This window comes from Monodelphis domestica, chromosome 2 (assembly GCF_027887165.1).
Source record: "Monodelphis domestica isolate mMonDom1 chromosome 2, mMonDom1.pri, whole genome shotgun sequence".
Classification (NCBI taxonomy): Eukaryota; Metazoa; Chordata; class Mammalia; order Didelphimorphia; family Didelphidae; genus Monodelphis; species Monodelphis domestica.
Genome location: NC_077228.1, coordinates 488,495,509 through 488,518,861, shown reverse-complemented (window position 1 = coordinate 488,518,861; position 23,353 = coordinate 488,495,509). Strand labels below are relative to the sequence as shown.

General features: G+C 42.1%; 1 protein-coding gene across 5 annotated transcripts in view; it reads left to right on the top strand.

The window, feature by feature from the left end:
- Positions 1-14,797: 14,797 nt before the first annotated feature.
- Positions 14,798-23,353, top strand: part of IGSF3 (immunoglobulin superfamily member 3) — a 158,712-nt gene continuing 150,156 nt past the window's right edge. For 2 of the 5 annotated variants that reach the window (XM_056819256.1, XM_056819254.1), the window contains exons 1-2: positions 14,991-15,272; positions 16,078-16,764. In XM_056819256.1, the coding sequence (XP_056675234.1) occupies positions 16,695-16,764 (70 nt within the window). In that variant the 5' untranslated portion in view covers positions 14,991-15,272; positions 16,078-16,694. Of the gene's footprint in view, positions 15,273-15,480; positions 15,619-16,077; positions 16,765-23,353 lie in introns of those variants that run through there. The other 3 variants (XM_056819257.1, XM_056819255.1, XM_056819258.1) reach the window with 2 other exon arrangements.

Here is a 23,353-nt window from a genome sequence, read left to right as displayed (position 1 = left end):
TCTTGTCCAGACGGTTGAGTTGTATTCACAACACGTAAAGCTAACTCTATCTCTATCTAGGGGAGCTAGGTGGCGTAGTGGATAAAGCATTAGGTCTGGAGGCAGAAAGATTTATCTTTAGGAGTTCAAATCCATTCTCAGATAGGTATTAGCTGTGTAACTCTGGGCAGGTCACTTTACCCTGTTTCCTCAGTTTCCTTATCTGTAAAATGAGCTGGAAAAGGAAATAACAAATCACCCCAGGTTTTCTGCCAAAAAAAAAATCACAAGAGGGATCACAAAGAGTCAGACACAACTGAAAACCAATAGACATTTTCAAAAGCAATATCTATGTTTATGTATATCTATGTATTTATATCTGGATATATATATTTCCATATATTAATATCTCTAGCTATAGGTATATGTGTCACAAGCTTCTTTCATCTCTTTTTATATTCCCATAGTATCTGGTGCATAGTAGGTACTTAATAAGTGTTTGTTGAACTGAATATCTATATCTATAGTCAAATATAGATATATGTTTATATTTAACTCTCCATATAGTTATCTATATCTGATAGGTATAGACATATCTTGAACAGGGCACTATGAATGTATAAAAGAGAACCAGAGAAATATCATAGATTATAGAATGATAGGTTTTATAGATGAGGAAAATGAAACAAAGGGAGTCGTGTGAATTGCCTAGGATCACACAGATATTAAGTATCTGAGGTAGCATTTGAACTCAGGACTTCCCAACTCCAAGCCCAGTGTTTCCTTCCACTGTGCCACCTTACAGTGCCTTTGGATAATTGTCTGGGCTCTCAATCTGATTCTTTTTCACGTTAGCAATACACACACACACACACACACACACACACACACACACACACACACACACACACGAAATCATATATCTTATTAAACAACCAGAAGAACCTGCTGTAGCAAGACTGAGAGAGACACCAGGAGGGCCAGTCTGTGGATTTCATCCTTCCAGATTTTGGTTTATAAAACACAGAGTAAATTTGAATAGTCCTCTTTCTCCACTAAATGTTTAAATCTGAAAAGCAAATGGAAAGAAGGAAAGGAACATCCAGTTCTCTTATGTTCCAAGTTGATCATGACTGTCTTTTTGTATGGCTTGACACAGAGGGAGACTAGGTCCCCAGACCCCTTAATAATGAAAACATAACCCCAAAGAGATCAAAAAGGAAAATGGTCCATGTTTTGAAAAAAATTACAACAGCTTCCCTTGTAGTGACACAAAAGTGGGAACTAAGGAGCCACTCATCAATTGGGGAATAGCTGAACAAAAAAGTATGTTACATTAATGTAAAGACTTAGTATTGCATGCTAGAAATGCTAATGGTGTCAAAGAAAACTGGGAAGATTTGTATAAACTGATGTGAAATGAAGCAAACAGAACCAGAAGAACGGTTTCTGCAATCACAACTTTGTAATGTTGACTAACTGAAATTTTAAAGACAAAAACTTCTGATGCACACAATGACCAATTGATTCCATAGAACTTGTGATAAAAACATGGCTAGCCACTACCAGATCAGTAGACAGACTAACACATACATTTTTGAATGGAGAATTTATTATGCTTCATCATGCATATTTGTAATAAGTATTTTTTAATGGATAGAGTGATTATGGGTGTGGGTGTGTGAGAGACAGAGACAGAGGGAATAGGTTTTTGTTAAATTTTAAAATTAATTTAATTTAAAAAAAAAGAATACCACCACCACCACCACCACCAAACTATGACAGAGACCAAACTTTCAATAAGAGGGGGTAGAGGTAATTTTCAGAAATTGTCTGATCGTTTTCTTTTCCACCAAAATGGCAATGACCCTTAACCCTGGAATGATGAAAAATGAAGAACTGATGGGGGGGCTGGAGCAGGTACTTTGGTTAAGGCACCATTTACAACGGAAATAATCAGGTTTATGATTTTTTAAAAAGGAATGAGCAGGCTTTGTGGTGGCAAAAAAAATTAAAAAATGAGGGGAAGCCTTTGATTAGGAAATGGCTGAAAAATCATGGTATCTGTTGGTGATAGAATACTATTGTGCTCAAAGGAATAATAAACTGGAGGAATCCATGTGAACTGGAATGACCACCAGGAATTGATGCAGAGTGAAAGGAGCAGAACCAGGAGAACATTGTACACAGAGACGGACACATTGTGGTACAATGGAATGTAATGGACTTCTCTATTAGCAGCAATGCAATGATCCAGGACAATTCTGAGGGATTTACAAGAAAGAACTCTATCCACATCCAGAGGAGGAACTGTGGGAGTAGAAACACAGAAGAAAAACATTTCCTTGATCACATGGGTCATGGGGATATGATTGGGGATGTAGACTCATAATGATCACTCTAGTACAAATATTAATAATATGGAAATAGGTCTTGATCAAGGTCACATGTAAAACCCAATGGAAGTGCGTGTTGGCTATGGGAGGGGGTGGGAGGAGGGAAGGAAAAGAATATGAATCATGTAACCATGGAAGATTTTTCTTAATCAAATTAAATTTTAAAAAAGGTATGAGCAGGTATAGGAGTATGAGGGAAGGGATTAAAAGGTAAAAGATGGACCATTTAATTATACTGATGTCAGACTCAGACAGAAAACAATCCCACTGGGCTGTACCTTGATTTACGAAAACCACAAATGAACATTATCTATGTTGAATTGTATTTTTATTTTTTTTTAAACATTTCTCCATTACTTCTTAATCTGGTTTGGCTGTGCTCTGGAAGTTTGCTAGTCTCAAAGCAGCTAACCTGAGAGTTTGACACTTCTGATAGGGCAAGATTTTGAGAGAGAACAGTGAGGCCAGACCAAGGCTGAAGACCTGGGAAAACTGGGATGGGTGGAGTGACTGGACCTTGTGGTGAAGATGGAGAATGGATTAAATTGAGGTATGTCACTGAGAAAACTGGAAGGACAAGAGTTTATGGTCAAAGAGAGGAATTTCAAAGGAATAGATTGGGCAGGTGGGTCACTTATGGCCCCAAGGCTAGATTGAAACCAGTTTAACCTGGCTCTTCAGAACAAATTGTTTTTTTGGCTTTATTTTTTTTCCAAATTGTTTCAAAGTGAATATTTATAACTCAGCAAGCACTACAAATCAGGACTTGATTTATTGGGTTTCCCCACCCCCATACTTTAAAAAATGGCAGAGAATATTAATAATACAGATTGAATTTTAAAGTAAATCTTGCATTTTTGGAAAGTCAATTATTAAACATTTACCAGCACACCCCTGGGTGTGTGTGATGTCAAGATCAATGTATGATTGTCTCTATTTGAGACTAGGGTGGAAATTGATGAAGTCAATGTTATACACCTAGAACCATATACTAATGTTTGTAAAGACTCAGTACGCTGCCACAGTAAACAATCAATAAATACTTATTCCTTTCCTCCTCCTTCCCCCTTCAGCCATTATTACATAGTTTCAGAATTCTCTTTGGGAATCACCCATTGAACAACAGGCTAACAGAAACGGAACCAAAGGCCTGGAAACTATTTGAAGAGAAAAAATCTACTAGACTATATGGTGTCTTGCCCAAATCATGCATCTCCCCTAGTTGCCAGCACAACAATCTATACACAGGAGTGCTGAATAAATGTTTGCTGAATTGGTTTAAAGAATCTAACAGCTAATATATTCTTAGAGCAAAGTCCAGGGAGTTTTGAAAGACATTAAGTTAAAATAATTGATCTCACTTTTCCAACCACTCTTTTTCTTCTTAATGTAGATACCTGAGACCCAGAAATCACCTAAAGGCAGGAAGCAAATCTTGGTCCACTGCTCCACCACTAGATGGAGCATCAAATATTCTGGAAATTAACTATTTCAAGTTAAAACATTTAGGACAAACCATTCTCCTCCTCCTCATCTAGATGTCAATACGGGGATCACATTTAACTCCATTTTTCTTTGAAAACAGATAGCATCCTGGGTAAGCAATTTCTAGTCATTAGCGTTAGGGAGTCTTGCAAGGGAAGGAAGAAGTAATTATCAAGCAAGTCTTGCTAAGGGGGAAAACATGTAGGACTTTACTTTTTAGTTCTGACTTCTTTGTGTTGGTAAGTAACTAAGTTTTGCTCTTTCCCATTGTCTTTTGTAACTGCATTAACAATGGCTACTTGTTAACACATAACAGGCTATCTTTTGAGAAACTGCCAAGCCCTAGGCTTAAAAAGATGACAATGGAGAGCTTGGGTAATGCCCATCTTTTTTGTTTTACTAGGAATTTATACCACTGGGGACTTGTTCAGAGCTGGAACACTGCAGATCCTGGCACCAGAATAGGACCACCTCATCTGAGCAGGGTGGGCATAATCTCACAATTCAGGGTCCCCAGGGATTCATTTTAAAGCAAAATGTTTTCTTCCAGCCCATAACAGACATTTTTCCCTGGGGCCACAGGCTCCAGTTTAGCCAGAAAGCTCTACATACAGCCCAAACCAGATCCCAGCACTCTGATTTCCAGATATCTTCCAGTCATACCCTTCTCCCTCGCTCCTCTTTTCCATCTCTGGTTCTTGGTACAGCAATCAAATCAATGGTCCCATTTCTGGAAATGATATCTCAATCAGTGACCCTCTGGCTCCTGTGACTTTCCAGACCAAAACCCCTCTGCCCTCCCCCTAGTCCCCTGCATGCTAGTAAAATATAAGCTCATCGAGAGTAGAGACTGTCTTGCTTTTTTAATTTCCATCTACTTTTTTTGTGTGTATCACCGTACTTAGGACAGCGTCTGGCACACAGAAAGCAGTTCATAAATGCTTTTTTTCATTTCTAAGCCAACGGCTGTCAGTCTGGGTGAAGGAAGCATGGGGAGAAATATGGAGCAAGCCCCTGCTTCACACCATGGCCTTCTATTCTCCTCTTTCCAGTTTGATTCTTCTCCCACTCAGCTATTTTGAGGGCGCTGTGCTAGAAGGCAATGGAAGAAAGAGTACTGTACTTTGGGAGACGTAGTCTTGGTGATAGGGAAAAGATTCAAAATTTCCTTGTCATTAATAGGGGCATAGTAATGGCGAAACAACTGGGGTTCTTCCCAGGATGCCAACACTGACTCTGAGTCCATGGACAACATTCTCAGCCCTTGTGAAGCAAAGAAACCACTGAGTTAACACCGAGTCAGCAAAAATAGGAAGTTACCAGATGGCAGGTAAAGTCTTCCTCCTCTGCCCAGCCTCAGACTACTCCTCATTCCAGATGGTAGCCTTCCCCAAAGTATCCCAAGATTCTCTGCCTAACTCCTGCTTCCCTCCTTACCAGCAGCAGAGGAATCCAGGGCAAATCTTGAACCTAATGCCCCAGGGAAAAAAATGGCTAATTATGACTCTGATGAGCAAGTCTGGTCATATTCTCAGAGTTCTATCTTTAACTCTAGTTATGTAGCCCTAGCAAAATCATACCTTGCCCTACTGACCAGAAGGTCCACAGTCTGCCTCCAGCCCTAGCCCCAAAGTAAGATACAGCTTTAGTATTTTATTGCACTTATCCCTACTCCTTGACAAAGAATACCTTAAGAAAACTCCAAGCCACACTCTGATTGGATACAAACATATAAGGTGTTTGAATCATATTTTCCTTTTAGCTTCTAGGTGACTGAACCATAATTCAACTTAATAAATATTTATTAAGCACCTACTATGTGCAGAGCAGTGTGTTCAATGCAGAGCATGAAGTCAATTTCAAAGCGATAAAAATTTAAACAATAGTGTCTTGTCTTCAGAGAGCTTACAGTCTGGTACAGATGGGGTAAGTTGGAGTCAGCTCAAACCAGCTAGTCACCTGGTTGTTGGATTTTCAGTGTTAGCATCTCAGAAGACTCCAAATCAGGGCTTGATTGGTTCTGTTGATTGTCTCTTGTCTCGACAAGATGCAGAAATGTTAGTAATGCAGTAATGCAGATTTAAACTTGTAGAAAATCATGCATTTTATTTATTGATTTTGGAGTGTGGGTTGTTCGACATTTATGTGTACACATACAGGGGAGGCAAGACAATCACCTGTGCATCTGGAAGGAAACAAGGATTTGTCTGTCAGAGTTGGGATATGAGCAAAGACAGAGGACTTTGTTCCCTGTCCTCCCTCCAATATTTCTAGAGTCTTTTTGAGTTATATGGCAGCTTCAAGCCAATTTTCCCAGTTAGACAATAGATTCTGGAGGAGATGACGGAAAATGAAGGGACAAATGAAAAGAGATTGCCTTCGTTCATCTATTATCCTTAGGAAGAATTGGGGTGAAGGGTGTTGACCATGCATGTGGGGTGAAGGATGAAAGAAATTCTCTGGTCTTGACTCAGCCTGGGAGTAAGAGCTAGGAAATCTTCCATTGGGTGAGCAAAGACAAAAACCTCTCCCAACAGCCTGAGTGTCCCTTTTGTGCTGGCTGGGTAGAGTTGGTAGGTGGATTAAAGACAGAACTGAAAGTGTGTTGACTAGCCCTGAGGCATGTGGCCCGGGTGATCTCATTCTAAGAATGACAGTTCCCTGAAGCAACCAGCTTTGGCAAGGAACAGCAGTGGGGTGGGGCGTCAGCCAAGAACAGCTAAGAAACTAGAATGCAGAAGCTGCTGCAACAGCAGCAGGGAGGAGAAAACAGCCACCGGGCAGCTTCCTTCCAAAGCAGGGAGCAGCAGCCATGGGTGGCAGGCAGTTCAGCAAATGACAGCTGTGGAAAGGAGGGAGATGGCAGCAGATAGTTCCCTGACCATGCCAAGGAGCTGCAGAAAGCAGAGCTGAGGCAGTTGCTAAGAGATGAAGGCAGCTTCAATGGAAGGCAGATGGCAATGGGGGGAAACCCTTTCTCTCCTTTGGAGTGTGAGTTTTCAGGGGCTTTGTTCTCTTCCCCACTGGTCCGTAAGTTTGGGGAAGATTGGATTTATTTATGTGCTTGAAGAGGATGCCTTTCCCTATCATTTCCTTGGCTATCCTCTTCTAATTGCTTTGTAATGTGTATGCTATGTCCATACACTGCCTGTGTGTTGGGGGAACAGTCCCTGGGGAAGGGTTCACATCAAATGGAAGTATTATTCAAGGCTATAAACTTAAATGGGATACAGAGGAGTAATAAACATACTCAAATGAAGAAGAGAGGTTCAAGTCAAGTGGTATAGGAGGTCAGAGTTGGGGAAAGGTCATTAATGACCAGGGGAGATCTGAGAGAGCTTCATGGAAGAGATAACATTTCAGCTGGGGGTGGGGGGCAGCTGGGTAGCTCAGTGGATTGAGAGCCAGGCCTAGAGGCTTAGAGATGGGAGGTCCTAGATTCAAATGTGGCCTCAGACACTTCCCCACCTGTGTGACCCTGGGTAAATCACTTAACCCCCTTTGCCTAGCCCTTACCACTCTTCTGATTCCAAGATGGAAGGCAAGGATTAAAAAAAAAATTCAGCTTGAAGGATCTTGAAGGATTAATGGGATTTCAACAGATTGGTATATCTGGGAAATGAAAGGCATTTCAGTCATCGGGAAGAGTATAAACAAGATATAGAAGCTATAGCTGTTGTTGTTCAGTCATATCTGACTTTATGTGACATCATTGGAGATTTTCTTTTTAAAAATGTTTTTATTTAAATAATAAATTTCCACACAAGTTTCCTGAAGTTACAGGATCCATTTTGCCTCCCTCCTTCCCTCCCCCCTCCTGGAGTTGTCAAGCAATTCAATCTGGGTTATGCATCGATTATCACACCATATGTATTTCCATATTATTCATTTTTGTCATTTGGGGTTTTCTTGACAAAGACACTAGAGTGGTTTGCATTTCCTTCTCCAGCTCATTTGACAGATGAGGAAACTGAGGAACACAAGGTTAAGTAGCTTGCCCAGGATCATACAGCTAATTAGTGTCTGAGACTGGATTTAAACTCACAACATGAGTCCTGACTCCAGGTCCAACATTCTATCCACTGTGCCATTTAGTAATAAATGTCATAAGATAAAGCTGGAAAATCAGAGAAGAAAATATTATGAAGGGTTTTTAATCTCATGGAAAGGAGCCTGAACTTTACTTGGTAATTCTAAAAGTTTAAGTTCATGTAACCCCAGGCCCAAAACCCTTAGGCATGGGATTTTCTTCTTGATGGTGATGATGAAGGAATGATCTCTCTTGCAAGGCAGGCCTCTATCTCCACCAATAAGAAGAGTCTTACTTATTTCAATGGATTTTGGACCAAGGTTACTTTTGTAATATGGTTTAAGAACTGCAACACATTTTCCTCCATTCAAACATGAGATAGATAGAAAAGAAACAGAGGCACATCAAGGGGAAGTGACTTTCTCAAGGTCTCACAGCGTCAGAGCTAGGAGTAGAACTCAGTTTTCCAGACTACAATACAGTGCTCTGCCTTCACAGTCTCTTGCCATTTCAGGATCTTAGCAATGCAAGCCAAGGTATAAGGGCACAACCGCATGGAAACATATGGAAATTTAAGCTGGTTCTAGTGTGAAGGCTGGCTTAAAGAGGGTATAAATGGAAGTGAAAGGTCTATTAGGAAGTGGCCTCAATACTCCAGGCATCTGGTAATGAGGACACTAGGTTGGTGGCAATGGGAATAGGGAAGAAAGAATAGTGACTAGAAATCCTGAAGAAGTAGAATCCACAAAACTTGGTGACTGATTCCAGGTTACTGCTAGGGAGGCTTTATTAATTGCAAATTAATCAGTTATTTTACTAATTATTAACAGGTACTCATGCTAGCCCTTTGCTAAAGTTTGCCTCATCATGAGAAGGAAAGTTGACCCCAGGTATTTGGAGATTATGCCAAGAATGCAAGCTTGGGCGAGCCTTGCCAAATCAAAGACCTTTGAATAGAAGTAACCTTGTGATGGACTTGGAGAACCACTCAGTCAAGATGGCCTCAGGATGCTAGATTTTTTACTACAACTACAGCAACTCTTGACATCTAGATTGCACAGGGGGTAAAAATTTGCTTTGGTAGACTGAGGAATTGAATAATGAAATCACTGATCCTTAAAGATAGAAAGATTGATAGAGCACTTATTTATTTTTACTTAAATAATGTTTTGGTTTTTTAAATAATTTTAACATTTAAAAATATAATTTAGTTATACACTATTCAAAATAAAAACATAAAATGCTAATGTGAAGATTGATTTGAGGGCTATAAATGCAGTAATAGTTCTGTTTTTGAAGAGGACAAGCAAGGAAGGGAGAAATCACTAAAAAAAAATTAATTTTGTGGGAGGCCAAAAAAAAATTCTAAATTCCCTCCTCCCCTCCTGGAGAAGGCAAACACTTTGTAATAGATTATACATATGCATTTGGAAAAAGTATATTTTCATATTAGCCATGTTGCAAAAGAGGAAAAAGAGGTGGAGGAAAACAAGAAGGAGAAAAAGAAGGGGTTGGAGGAAAAGGAGGAATTGGAGGAGGAGGGGGGGGGTTGGAGGAGGAGGATAAGAATAAATAGAAGAAGAAAGAATGAAAGAAAGGAAGAAAGAAAGAAGGACAGAAAGAAAGAAAGAAAGAAAGGAAGAAAGAAAGAAAGAAAGAAAGAAAGAAAGAAAGAAAGAAAGAAAGAAAGAAAGAAAGAAAAGAAAGAAGAAAGAAAGAAAGAAAGAAAGAAAGAGAGAAAGAAAGAAAGAAAGAAAGAAGAAAGAAAGAAAGAAAGAAAGAAAGAAAGAAAGAAAGAAAGAAAGAGAGAAAGAAAGAAAGAAAGAAAGAAAGAAAAGGAAGGAAGGAAGGAAGGAAGGGAAGAAAGGAGGAAGGAAGGAAAGGAAGAAAGAAAGAAGGAAGGAAAGGAAGAAGGAAGGAAGTAAAAGAAGAAAGGAAGAAAGAAAGAAGGAAAGTAAGAAGGAAAGGAAGGAAGAAAGAAGCAAAGTAAGAAAGAAAGTAGGAAAGGAAGGAAGAAAGGAAAGGAAGAAAGAAGGAAGGAAAGAAAGGAAGGAAGGAAAGAAAGAAGGAAAGAAAGGAAGGAAGGAAAGAAAGAAGGAAAGAAAGGAAAGTTTCAAAAAGGAAGCTTTGATCAGCTTTCAGACTCCATTTTTCCTTTCTATGGAAGTGGATAGCATTTTTCATCATGGGTACTTCAGAATTGGCTTGGATCATTGAATGGCTAAGCCTAGCTAAATCATTTTCAGTTAATCATTGTATAATTTTGCTGTTTCTGGGTACAACAATCTCCTGGATCTGCTAGCTTCAATTTGTATCAGTTCACTTAAGTCTTTCCAGGTTTTTCTGAAACCATCTTTCTCATTATTTCTTAAGACAGAGCAAATATTAAGCACTTAGTACAACATTTCAGGTGAGCCAGGCTATACCCTTAAGGAGTTTACATTCTACTGGGGGAAGTCCTTAGATACCAGGAAGATGAAAGGAGGAGAATGTCACTAATCTGACTGCAGGACCCCAACGCAGAGGTTTCTCCTGGGTGGTGATAAATTGGTCCCTAGAAAGAAGAAAAAAAGTAATAAGCAATATGTCTTGTTTCGCAACATGACCAATAGGGAAATATGGATTATCTGATAATATATGTACAGCCTGTATCATATTACCTGCCTTCTTGGGGAGGGGAAAAAAAAGAATTGAGGCATATATTTTTGGGTGTGGCTAATGTAAGAATTTGTTTCTATTGGATAAGCATATTTGTTATAACTTATTACATATTTATAGCAAATTTTAAATAAAAATAAAGTTAATATTGAACATCAGCTCAACCAACTAAACTTGCTATTAGCTATTTATATTTAAACAATAAATTTGTTTTAAATTAAACTCCACATGTATAAAGTATTATTGTAAGAATTATATAAATGTTACCTATTATTACTATTATTATTACCACCAATTTTTCAGTTATTTCCTTAAGGGTTTCTTCAGGATCTTTTGTTTGGCCATTCAGTTCCAATTCTTTTTCCTCTGGTTTCCTTGATCTCATCTCTTCTTATCTCCTCCATGAGTTTGCCTCTTTAATTCCCTAATTTTAAGTTGATTCTTATCTACTGGCCTGCTCCCTGCTGTTTACAAACAAGCTCCGAGCTCCCCCATCTTGGAAAAACCTCCCCTTAATCTAACACTCCCCTTGAGCTAACCTCCTAGAACTCTATTCGTTTTCACAAGCAAACTGCCAGAAAAACAGCTGCCTAGACTCGTTCTCTCCACTTTCACCTCCCACTCATTTCTCTCAACCCCTCACAGTCTTAGAAGACCTTTATTAACTAATGCAAAGCCAAAAAAAAGAAAAGAAAAGAATAAGAAAAAAAGAAACAAAAAAAGCAGAAATAGGAAAGCAAAAGTGAATGGACAAAACAAAGGAGCCTGGTGAGAATTTTGGAGAAAAGTCTGAAAAATTATTAGGACATTTTATACACTGACATTAATTTAAACTACTAGTAGTTAATATTTGCAAAGAAGCTCCTATGAGTCTGGCTCTGTGCTAAGCACCTTTACAAATATTATTTCATTTGATTCTTGAAAGAGCCCTGGGGAGTGGTTGATATTATCTCTATTTTTCAGCTGAAGAAACTGAGGCAGAAATCGAAGGTAACTTAACTGGGGTCACACAGCTCTTGAGTGTCTGACATTGGAGTTGAATTCTGGTCTCTGACTCTAGGACCAGAACTCTATCCACTGTACCACATGGATAGTGAGTAAACAAATTTAATTAGAGTTTGTTGTGAAAAGGGCCTCCTCTTTCTTCAAGACCAGAAGAATGGAGGTGAGAGTTGGTGTGATATGATCTCAAGTCTGTATGCTTTAATAGACTTAGCTCACCCTCATTCGGCTGATTACTGTTAAGTTTCCAGTTTTCTGTTCTTCAGTTGTTTCAGTTATGTCTAACTCACCTGTGACCCTTTTGAGGTTTTCTTGGCAGAGGTCCTGGAATGGTTTGCTCTTTTCTTCTCCAGCTCATTTTATAGCTGAGGAAACTGAGGCAAACAAGGTTAATTGACTTGCCCAGGGTCCCACAGCTAGTAAGTGTCTGAGGTTGATTTTGAATTCAGGTTTTCCTGACTCCAGGTGACTGCACCCACCTAGCAGCCCTAACAGTGCCCTGATCCATTCTTTAAAATAAATAAATAAATAAATACATAAAGTTCAGGGGTCAGGTTAGCTGCTTGTAAGGCTTACCACTACACAAAAATGGGCTCATACTATGGTCTAAAGGAGAGCACCCAGAAAGAGGAGGTGGGCCAGAGACAGTGAGATGCTGGGAAGGTCCTCTGGGTCAAAGGGAATTTAGGGTTTAGTAGCTCTTCTCACAGAATTATGGAGATAATTTTAGGTGCTCCTAAACAGAGCCGTTTCTTAAAAAGTATGGAATAACGATGGCAGAGAAGAAAGTGATGAGGAGATGGAGACCTTTAAACTAGTCAAGAGGTTTGGCCATGAAGGGAGGAACGTTGGGATCATATAAAGGTTGTGTTAATGCTGAAGAGAGTTGAGTGTTTCATTTTATGCTACCCCATTGGTAATGGGGCTCCCCCCTCAGACCTCATCCAGCACATGGTCACAAACATTTCCAGTATAAGTGATCTGATGTATGTTATGGCCCTGTGGTTTTGTGTTTTGGTCCCTTGTTGTCCTTTGTAGCCAAAGGGGACCAAAATGACATCATGATTTTGGAGTCAATGTACAGCGTGTCAGACTATGGCTGCTTTTCCAACCAACACAAGCTCAGAAGGCTCTACCATATTTTGGACACAAATAGACCAGGGATGGAAATGTCTTTCAATTTGTGCATCTCACATTTCTTTTGATCTTCTGCCATTCTGCTTTGCTCATAGGCCACAATACCTTCTTTGATGCAGGCATGCCATGTAGGACATTCTGTGCCAGTGTCTTCCATTTCTCACAACTGATACCAAAATTCTTCCAAGAGACCTTGAGAGTGTCTTTGCATTGCTTCTTCTGACTTCTGTGGGAGCACTTGCTTCTTGTGAGTCCTCTGTAAAAGTTTTCTATGCAAACATATGTTTGGCATTCCAACCACATGGCCGGCCCTTGGGTTTGTGTTTTATTCTCTACTAGACAGTAAGCTCCATTGGGGGCTGAGAAAATGTCTTCTATGAACTTAAAGTTAGTGCTCTGTATCCTGGAGTGCTTAATAAGGTTTGTAGAATGATGGGATACCCAATGAATACCATGTCATACATTTCTCTTTCACAAATTTGAACTGTGCATTCAACTGGGCAATCATACCTTCCCTGGATGGAAAATCTGCATCCTCTCCTAAATTGTCTCTCACTTCTTGCCTCTACTGATTGTGTGTGTGTGTGTGTGTGTGTGTGTGTGTGTGTGTGTGTGTGTTTTCCTGGGATCATTCTCTGCATTCCTAATGCAGCCGTACTCCTTGTCAGTGGATACTTTGGAAGTACAGCAGTTGTCCCAAAAGTTTCCAGAAATAACCAAGCAGTAGCTGTTGTAAACCTGCAGAACCTCCCACTGATCCCAAATGGGCAGCTGGAACATCTTGGTGGAAATTTATCAGCCACAGTCAACATCAAACTGTTTTTCTCAAAGCTAACAAAACACCTCATTCTTCTAATGAGGGTGTGAGTGAGCCTCAGCAATGTTAATTTCAAAGGTCACTTCCACCTATAATCTTATGTACTTTCAGGAAAGAAGTATCCAATAAAATGTATTATCTATACTCCATGTATTGTGTATTCTCCAGTTATTTTTGAGATACATTTTATCCCTTCTTAACAAAATGATACATTCCTGAGGGCATATACTACATAGTATACTTCTTTTGTACCCCTGGCAGATCCTGGCACAGTCCTGGGTTCTCAGGACTTGTTGAAATGTGACAGTTGATTAAGTCTGGTTGGGGTATCTGTTAAAATACAATTTCCATTTACTATCTATACTCTTCACTTTGTTGTCTTCTGTGTGGCCAGTCATTTTTCATTCATGTTTGCCTCTACATGACCCCATTTACAGTTTTCTTGGCAAAGATACTGGAGTGGTTTGCTATTTTCTTCTCCAGCTCATTTTACAGATGAGGAACCCAAAGCAAAGAGAGTTAAGTGACCTGCCCAGGGTCACACAGCTAATAAGTCCCTAAAGCTGGATTTGAACTTGGGAAGATGAATCTTCTTAACTCCTGACCCCTTGTTGTCCTACCTCAAACTCAATAGCTCCAAAAGTCAATTAATTTAATTTCAACTTAAACCTGTTCCTTTTCCATTGAAAGACTCTAGATTTAGGATCCTTTTGGGGCAAAAATTTTTTTAAAAAGGGGGACAGTAGTTCAGGAACAAGCTCCCAGCTCTTCACTGAAAAGTACTAGGTTCAAATTCTGATTCTTCTACATTCTACCTATGTGACCTTGGACAGACCTTGGCTCATTTGTTTTCTTTTCTGGAAAACTATAAGTGGTTAAATTAGATGAACAGGAAGTTTCCTTCCAGATCTAACTCCCATACATTCTTCCTAACGGTGCGGACTTCCTTTATTACTTATCACCTTTAAATTTGTGATTTGTGCCAAAAAGTAGACTGAGGACAAGGATCCTAGCTTTATATCCACAGGCACTAACTTTGCCCCCAGTAGATACTAAACTGGTTTGCTGATAGAGTAATCAATAAATAGTCAGTAAACATTTATGAAGTGCCTACTATGTACAGTCACTGTGCCAAGTGCTGGGCCAATCTCTTGTAGGTTAAATTTTGCCCAATAGCAAAGTCTCCTGGGAAGGTTGCAATGATTTACCAACTTCAAAAGAGAATGCAAATACATTTTTTTAAACAAAAGAGACGTTCCTTCAGTTTAAATTTGAGAGGCTTTGAGGAAATTCGGAGAGCTCCACCAGAGAGTTGGAGTTAGTTACTAGATAATGGGGCCCACGCCTCCTGGCTTTAAAAAGTCGCCCAGCCGGCATGCTATGTTCCTGCCGCGAGAAGGGGTCCGGCCATCGGTGATGGTGGCCCACACATCTGCCCCGGCTCCCCCAGCTGTACAAAGCCTGGAAGGGGAGGGGCCGGCGGGGGCGGGGCGGTGAGTGCCCAGTGCGTTCGGTCGTTGGTTCTTTCGCTCGCAGCCGCGCCGCTCCAGTCTCCTCTCGGTGCTCGGCTCCCGGGAGCCGGCTCCGTTTCGGGCGTGAGCCAGGAGGACGAGGACGAGGAGGAGGAGGAGGAGGAAGAAGAGGAGGAGGCGGGGACACAGGCGGGGCCGCCGCGGAGCAGCAGCTGCTGCTGCTTGCAGGAGGAAGCGGCTGGTCCCTTGAGGTTTACGGAGAAATCACGGCGGAGCGGGCAAGGTCCGGGGACCAGGTCAGTGCGAAGGTGGAGGGCGCGGGGCGGGCGCTGGGCGAGGAGCCGGGGGGCCAGAAGGCGAGCGGGGACGGACGGGGTGAGATCCGGGCGAGGCGGGCAGCGGGGGGCGGCGGCGGCGGCGGGGCCCAGAGCCGGCTCCACTCGGGGCTGGGGACTAGGGGGCAGTCCGCCCGCCCCCCCCCCCCCCGCCCTCCGTCTCCTCCTCCTCCCCCCAGTCCCCTATGCCTGCTCCCGGCTCTCATTCTGGGGGAGTGGTTTCCCACGTTTAGACCCCCTCCTCCCCTTGTTCTGTTCGTTCTTTCTTTCTTTCTTTACAATCCGCGCAAAACAAACACCCGGGAAGGTAAAACAATAGCGGGGCCACCTGGGACCCGGCGGGCGCCTAAAGCGCCCCTGTTCTAGGAGGGGGGTCCCTTGGGGCGGGGCCGGGCCTTGGGTGGGAAGCTGGGGAAGAATCCCATTAAGTGGGAACAAGGGCACCCTGATGCACCTCGGAACCCCTTCCCAATCTGCTGGCGCTCAGAGGGTGGGGCCAACTCCAAGCCTTGGGGACTAGGAAGAAAGCCGAGAGAAATCCCAGAAGTGGAGGGTTCCCGAAAGTACTCCAGGAGCAAGGATCTTCCCGGTATTACTCTGGCCCAGGCAGGGAAACTGAGGCACGGGCCTGTTCAATAACTTGCTGAAGGTCAGACCTTGCAAAGCCAAGGAACGAGTTCCAGGTTTCAGGACGCCTCGCTTGCTTGTCTTGTCTAGGTCTTGCTGTTGCTACTTTGATCCTTTACACCAATCTATTTGTTTTTAGGAATCGGGAGGCATTTTTTATATGGCCGCTTCAGAATTGCTGACCGTCCGGCTTGCTTTCCTGTTCATCGGACCGGCCTGAAACAGGAGGTAGGGCTGTGACCCTCCCCCGACCATGCGAAAAAGTGGATCCATTGAAGAAACCCCCCCAAAACCTATTATCTGCTGCAGTCCTCCTGATCTGGGTGGCTCGGGTTCTGATTAAACCAATTTTTGGCACTGGAGAATCTTGAGAGACAGCCCGAGTGTATTGCATTGTTGAAGAGGAAAAGGACAGCCAGCCGCGTATAATTCAGCTTTGGTGGATGAAAGGATTTTTCAAAACTCTTTTCACCGTTTTCCTCGAGGATTAATTGAGGAGGATTCGTGAGGGGGCATGTAATGTGGCAGAGAGCTGGACCGGCTTCAGGATGAATCTGGACGCCTCGATTAGTGTAGGGCAGTGCTGTAGCTCCCACATGCCTTATCTTACCTTCTGCCCCTCTTCTCCTTAATCGCTTCCTCCTCCCCCCCCCCCCCCCCCCACTTATTCCACTTCCAAAAGAGAGATTCTCTTAGAACTCAGAAGTGGCCAGCAGAAGAGTGGAGAACAAATACTGGGAGAAAAGGAAGGGCCACATGTTTTCTCCCTCCCCAGGAGCCGCTATGAAGTGCTGTTTCCAAGCTTTAGCTTTCCTGGTGTTACTGGGTAAGTGGATGTGCTTTTTATCAGTTCAGCAGCCAGGGAAAGTTTAACCTCCTCTAACTGATGGTGGTTGTCCCCCATCCACATTGAGCTGTGACTGACCCCAGGAGGCCTCTGGTGTGCATCACAGAATGAAAAGGTCATTGTGTTGGCCATTTCTGAGACAGGAAAATCTGAGAGAAGGGTATTCTCGACAAAAACCAGTCATTTATCCAAACAGCAGACACTTAGAGTGATTCTTCCGAAGCACTCTCATTTTTCTTTTCATTGTATCCTGAGTACTGGGGCCAGTGGACCTCTGGGAGCTGGTCTCGTCCATTTTCCCAAACACTAATGCTACAATAGCCACTTGGAGGGGGGAGCTTTTTAAAAGCTGGGACCTTTTTTCCATTAATTCTGATGAGTTGGCTTCGTGGTTTGTTTGGGTTTTTTTTAGCAGTCAGTGGGAGCCAATGGCTGACTGGGTGTTTTTAGTTTGTCACTTAAGAGCACCTAATGTGTGCGCTGTGAGTAAGATGCTGGAGAAGGTAAGGTAGCTAAGACTTTGTCCTTGTTCTCCTTGAAACTTAGTCATGGAAGTGCTCTAGGATCATGGATCTAAAAGGAGAAGGATCTGGCCCCAAACTAATGAAAAGTGGGGTTGATTTAGAAAACCACAAATTAACATTATCTATGTTGTATTGTATTTTCATTTGTTTTGTTAAACATTTCCCAATTACATTTTAATATGCTTTGGGAGTTTGCTTCTGATCTCTGGGCTGTGAGTTTGCCACCTCTGTTCTCCTGATCAGAAGTAAGGCCCAAGAAGCTTAAATGACTTATCTAAGTTCACCAAGTCATGTCAAAGGCAGCATTTGAACCCAAGTTCTCTGACTGGAGGCAGTAAGTCCAGTGACCACATGGTATAAGGGGGTTACTTCTCATAGACCATTTTATTAAATAGAAAAATTAAATCATAAAGCTGATAAACTTACTGTGGCAGTTTGTTAAAAGGCAAAAGAGAGTTATAATAATAATACATGAAAGTGCATCAGATGAACATATGTGGGGTCTAAGAATGGGGAGAGGTCATCACTGAGGGAAAAAGCCTGGAAAGTTTGTTTTTCTTTTTGTTTTGTTTTTTTTTCCTTCACACTTTTCTCTCAGTTGTCTCCAAACTGAAAACTATGAAGAATTTATGCTCTTTATCACTCTTTTATTAAAAAAAAAAAAGCAAACGAGAGGATGGAAGAATGGGACTGAATTGAAGGAGGTGGCTGGACCACTTTCCATGACTCATTTGAGGATTCTCAGCCCAAAGTGAGCCCCCACCTCACCTGGGGAAACTGATCTTTTTCAAAGTCTTGAAATCTTGCTCAGTAATGTAAAATGCTTTAGTTGCAGTAGAGATCATCCCTACTAAACGTGAGGTGACATTCTTTGAATCTCTTACTTGGTTTATCTTTGTGCTGCTTGTGCCTGCCTCTCTTTCCTTTTCTTCTCCCCAAAAACAAATCTCTCTCTCTCTCTCTCTCTCTCTCTCTCTCTCTCTCTCTCTCTCTCTCTCTCTCTCTCTCTCTCTCTCTCTCTCTCTCTCTCTCTCTCTCTCCCTCCCTCTCCCTCCCTCTCTCTCTCTCTCTCTCTATCTCTGTCTCCCCCTTTCTCTCCCTCTCTATCTCCCTCCCTATCTCCCTCCCTCCTCACTTTATGTGTTCCTTGGAATTTTGAATATGCCACCACTTTTTATAGCCTGGTTTCCATGGCAAGATGCCCTCATACATATCCCTTACCTATGGTCTCTTAGTGGAAAGAGCAATGGATTTGGGTTAGAGGCACTTGGGTTCAAACCTTGGTTTTGCATGCTTTCAGAGAAGTCACTTGACAATCCCTAGACCTCTCTTAATTCCCTGAGGTATAAAAGAGGGATTTTGAACTAGGTGATCTCTCAAAGTTCTCTTCCAATTCTGAATCCTATGTGTGCATGCTCCCCCCCCCTTTGTACTTAAGAATATCATATTTCTAACTATCCTTTCTGCCTGGCACAAGTACTTCGCACTCAAAAAAAGAATCTAAAAGAGACCTTTGACCCATTAGGCCTAGTTCCCCCTCTGGAGCTAAACTAAATAATCTCCTTCCCACCTAACACCTCTTCAGATATTTGAAAACAGTTCCCTTGTCTTTCCCCAATTCTTCCTTCTACCAGGAGAACAAACATGCCTAGTCCCTCCAGGTTGATCCTTCAGCCATGAATTTTGAGTCCAGCCACCTCTTTGCTACTTTCTGAATGTGCTTGTCAATTTGCCCTCCCACAATTGAACAGGAGAGTTAATCCAGGCCACTTCCTTTGCCTCATGGGAACAGCTCTTTTACTTAGCCTGACATCCTCCAGAAGTTCTGGGGTGGGAAGAGCCAACAAAGAGTACTAGCTAGACTGGAGACTATTATCATGATTTACTGATTTAGCATTTGAAGGTGAAAATAAATTTACTTTTCTTTCTTTCTCTTTTCTTTCCTTTTTTTTTTGAGGGACCAGGAGGAAGGGAAAAAATCTGGAAAGTTATTGGGGGGTGTGGCTGGGTCTGGAAATTATGCAAAAATGAAAGAGGGTGGGGCTGATGGGGAAGAGAATAGCCTGGGAGAGAAGTGGAAGTTGGCATTTGTACCCTTTTTCCTTCTGGCTATTTGAGTGTAGCTAAGAATGGGAGTTGTGCTCCCCCCACCCTCATCCCTTCACACACCTGTTTATACAGGTGAAATCAGGTCATCATAAACTTCAAGGGAAGCTTTGAAGGGATAAGTGGAAAATGTCATCTTAAGTGATGTTAGAAAAGGGGACAGTTCTCCCTAACCTTTTGCTTTTTTGATGAAAACCCCTTTCAAGAGTGTAGAGTCAATCACTGGATAATCAGAGAATGTCTTAAGTAGAAGGATCATAGGACTGGGGTGATAGCATCTTGCTAAGAGTGAAGGATCAAAAGCATTATGGTTGGGGGCAGCTAGGTGGTTCAGTGGATTGAGAGCCAGGCCTGGAGATTGGAGGTTCTGGGTTCAAATTTGAACTCAGATACTTCCCAACTGTGTGACCTTGGGCAAGTCACTTAACATGGATAGCCTAGCCTTTGGAATCAACATACAGTATTGATTCTTAAAATGGAAGGTAAGCATTTAAAGCAAAACAAAATATATGGTTAATAGAAATGTAGAGGTAGGAAGGGACCTCTAAAGCCATTCAAGTCGACCCTTTCATTTTACAGATGAAAAAAACTGGAAGACCTGAGAAATTAAGTGACCATCCATCCAGGGTAATGTAGATAATAAGAATCTGAGGGAGGATTCAAACCCACAACTCTTATCTACTAAACCTTGTTTAAATATTTTTTTAATTTGGGAAATATTACTTAATTAGTTAATTTAGACTATTTTTCCATGGTTACAAGATTCATGTTCTTTCCCTCCCTTCCTCCCATCCCCCTCCCATAGCCATGGGGCAATTACTAAACCTTTTACAAATAAGTCCAATGCAAAGTAGATTATGACAAAATCTTCTGGGAAAATTTGAAGGAGAGGGTGCTTTTAGCCAGAGGGATCAGGGCAGACTTCATAGAGGAGGTGCCATCTAAACAATCTCTAAAGGAAAAGATTTTTAACAGGTGAGATGATAAAGCATCTTCCAGATTCAGTAGGGGGCTTGTAAATACAAAAATGGGAAGAGAGCCATGAGCTGTTTAGCAGACCCTACAGCTAGTATTATACCAAAGGGCCGTTTGGAGCCAGATTACGAAGAGGCTGGGCCAGGAGGGTGGCTCAGATAATTGAGAACTAGACCTAGAGGTCCTGGGTTCAAATTTGGCCTTAGATACTTCCTAGCTGTGTGACCCTGGGCAAATCACTTAACGTCCAATAAGGGCATAGCCCTTACTGTCCCTCTGTCTTGGAACCAGACACAGTATTAATTCTTTTTTTTTTTTAACCCTTACCTTTACCTTTCTGTCTTGGAGTCAATACTGTGTATTGGCTCCAAGGCAGAAGAGTGGTAAGGGTAGGCAATGGGGGTCAAGTGACTTGCCCAGGGTCACACAGCTAGGAAGTGGCTGAGGCCGGATTTGAACCTAGGACCTCCCGTCTCTAGGCCTGGCTCTCAATCCACTGAGTTACCCAGCTGCCCCCCACAGTATTAATTCTAAGATGGAAGGTAAGTCTTAAAAATAAAAGTCTGGATCTAAAGAATTTGTGTTTATTCTCTGTGTAATAGGGAACCATTGAAATAAATGAGTTGCTCCTTAACAGAGCCTGAATCTGGGACTGTTATCTTTGATGTTCTGTGAACTAGCTGTGTGACCTTGCATTAGTCATTCACATACTCTAAGGTCACAAGCTTTGAAATTGCAGAAATCTGAATGGTCATCTTGCTGCTTTGTTTTGCGTTTGAGTCCTTTCCCCATCCTTTCCTCCCTCCTCTCTGTGGTCCTTATTAGCCACCCAGTGGCCAGCACTTCTCTGCCCTTTCCTGGCTGAGCCCTGAACCCTGAAGTCCTGCCCCTGCCCAGGACTGATTCCCCTCAAAGCCATCCTTTCTAATTACCCATCTGCCTTTGATCCTTGACTCTTAGCCCGTTTCCTGTTCTGTAAACTGTCCCACATCAGCCCGATCCCTTTGGAGCTCCAAAGCCCATCAGGAATGGGCTGGGAGTTTGGCTGAGAATGTTATGAATCCACAGGGAGAGGCCAGGGGCCAGGGTTGGGTGTGTGAGAGAGAGAGAGAGAGACTGGAGCCATGGCGGTGGGGTTAGTGATGGTGAGTCTAATAAAGACAGAAAGGGGTTGAGGAAGGGAGTGACTCTGACTGAAAGCAGACTCAGAAAAAATGGTGAGAATGACAGGAAGGTAGGTGTGTGTGACAATAGATTCATCCTTTCTTTCCTGTGAGAGACAGGAGGGGGAAGGGAAGAACCAAGAGAGATGAGGGCTGAACTTCAGGTCATAAAGCAAAATTTCATTTTTCTGTGCACTCTGAAGAAAGAGACGGCTGTTCCACACCAAGGCTGATGCTACAAGCAGGTTGAAATCTCTTTTCAAGATGGAATATTAAAAAATGGAAATGCCACTTGCAAATACAGGGTGAGGAAATAAGTTTGGTCATCCTTAGAGCAAATGGCGAACAAATACACAGATAATGGGGTATTTTATTGGCATTATCTACCAGGCCATCTACGAATGCAGGATCTAAGTGTATTTGGAGAGTTGGGGAAGCTTCTGCTTGGATTCCCTCTCATCAAGCCTTTGTTAACATGCCTGTAATGTATCAGACACTAGACTAGGCACTGGAGGGGGAGGGAAAAAAGCAACCGAACCAAAAAAACCCAACCCTCAAGAGTCACTGAGTTAAGAGCTTCCATTCTACTTGAAACTTGTTTGGACAGGGATGGATTAGGGAAGCTATCACCTCTCTCCTAAAAAGTCAAAGAAAATTCCCAAGGGAGGGTGGTGAAACAGTAGATGCTTTAAATGCTATGGTATCAAGAGACAGGAATTTTTTCCCAGTGTCTTGCTGTGGTGTGAAGGTGACTGTGCCATTTGAGAATCAATTCTCTCAGGTCCTACCATGCTAGGAACACTTCCAATAGGAAACTAGAAGGCTAGGCTGGTTTTCATATAGTGGGCAAATTGGCGAGAGGCTCATGACTCATAGTGGGTAGAGTTCTGGGCATTGTATCAGGATTCCTTTTTTTTTTTTTTACTGTTTACTAGCAGTGTGGCCCTGGGCAAGTCACTTAACTTTCAGGCCTCAGTTTTTTCATCTTTAAAATGAGGCAGGCTAGTTGACTTCAGAAATCTCTTCCGAATCTATGAGCCTGTGATGATTGGACTGGCCATAGGAAACTGGATTTTTGGAAAACGATTACCTTCTTCCTTAGAATCAATACTGTATATTGGTTCCAAGGGAGAAGAGTGATAAGGGCTAGACAGTGGGAGTTAAGTGACTTACTCAGGGTCACACAGCTGCTTTGTTTTACATTTGATGCAATGATGCATCCCTATTCTTTCTTCTCTCCCCGCTTAGTCCCTTCTAAGGGTCACACAGCTAGGAAGTATGTGAGATCAGATTTGAACTCAAGACCTCCAGTCTCTAGGTCTGACTCTCAATCCATTGAGCCCCATATCTGGCCCCAGGATAATGAAATTTTGTGCCCAAGTGATTACTAAATTACAAAGCAGTTATGATTTACATCGGTAGGGGGAAGTGACCAAACCAAACAGCCCTTCATAGTCTGGTGCTGTCCTCCTTTTCTAGACTTAATATGCTTTACTCTCCTCCCTGGATTCTGGGTTGGCCAACATGGATTTGCTGTCCCCCAAGGTGGAGGAAAATGATGGATTGGAAGTAACTGCCCCCGAGTTCAAATTCCAACTGTGAGGAAGACTATCCTTGTACCTATGGACCAGGTGACTTAGCTTCTGTGTGTGGACCTCAGTTTCCTCATTGGTAAAATGAGAGAGTTGAATGAGATCCATCTCTGAGGTTCCTTTCAGTTTTCTATTTATAATTCTGTTAATGAAACTCCAGACTCCATTTAGGGAACAGCAGACTGCTTTCGGTGATAATATCTCACAT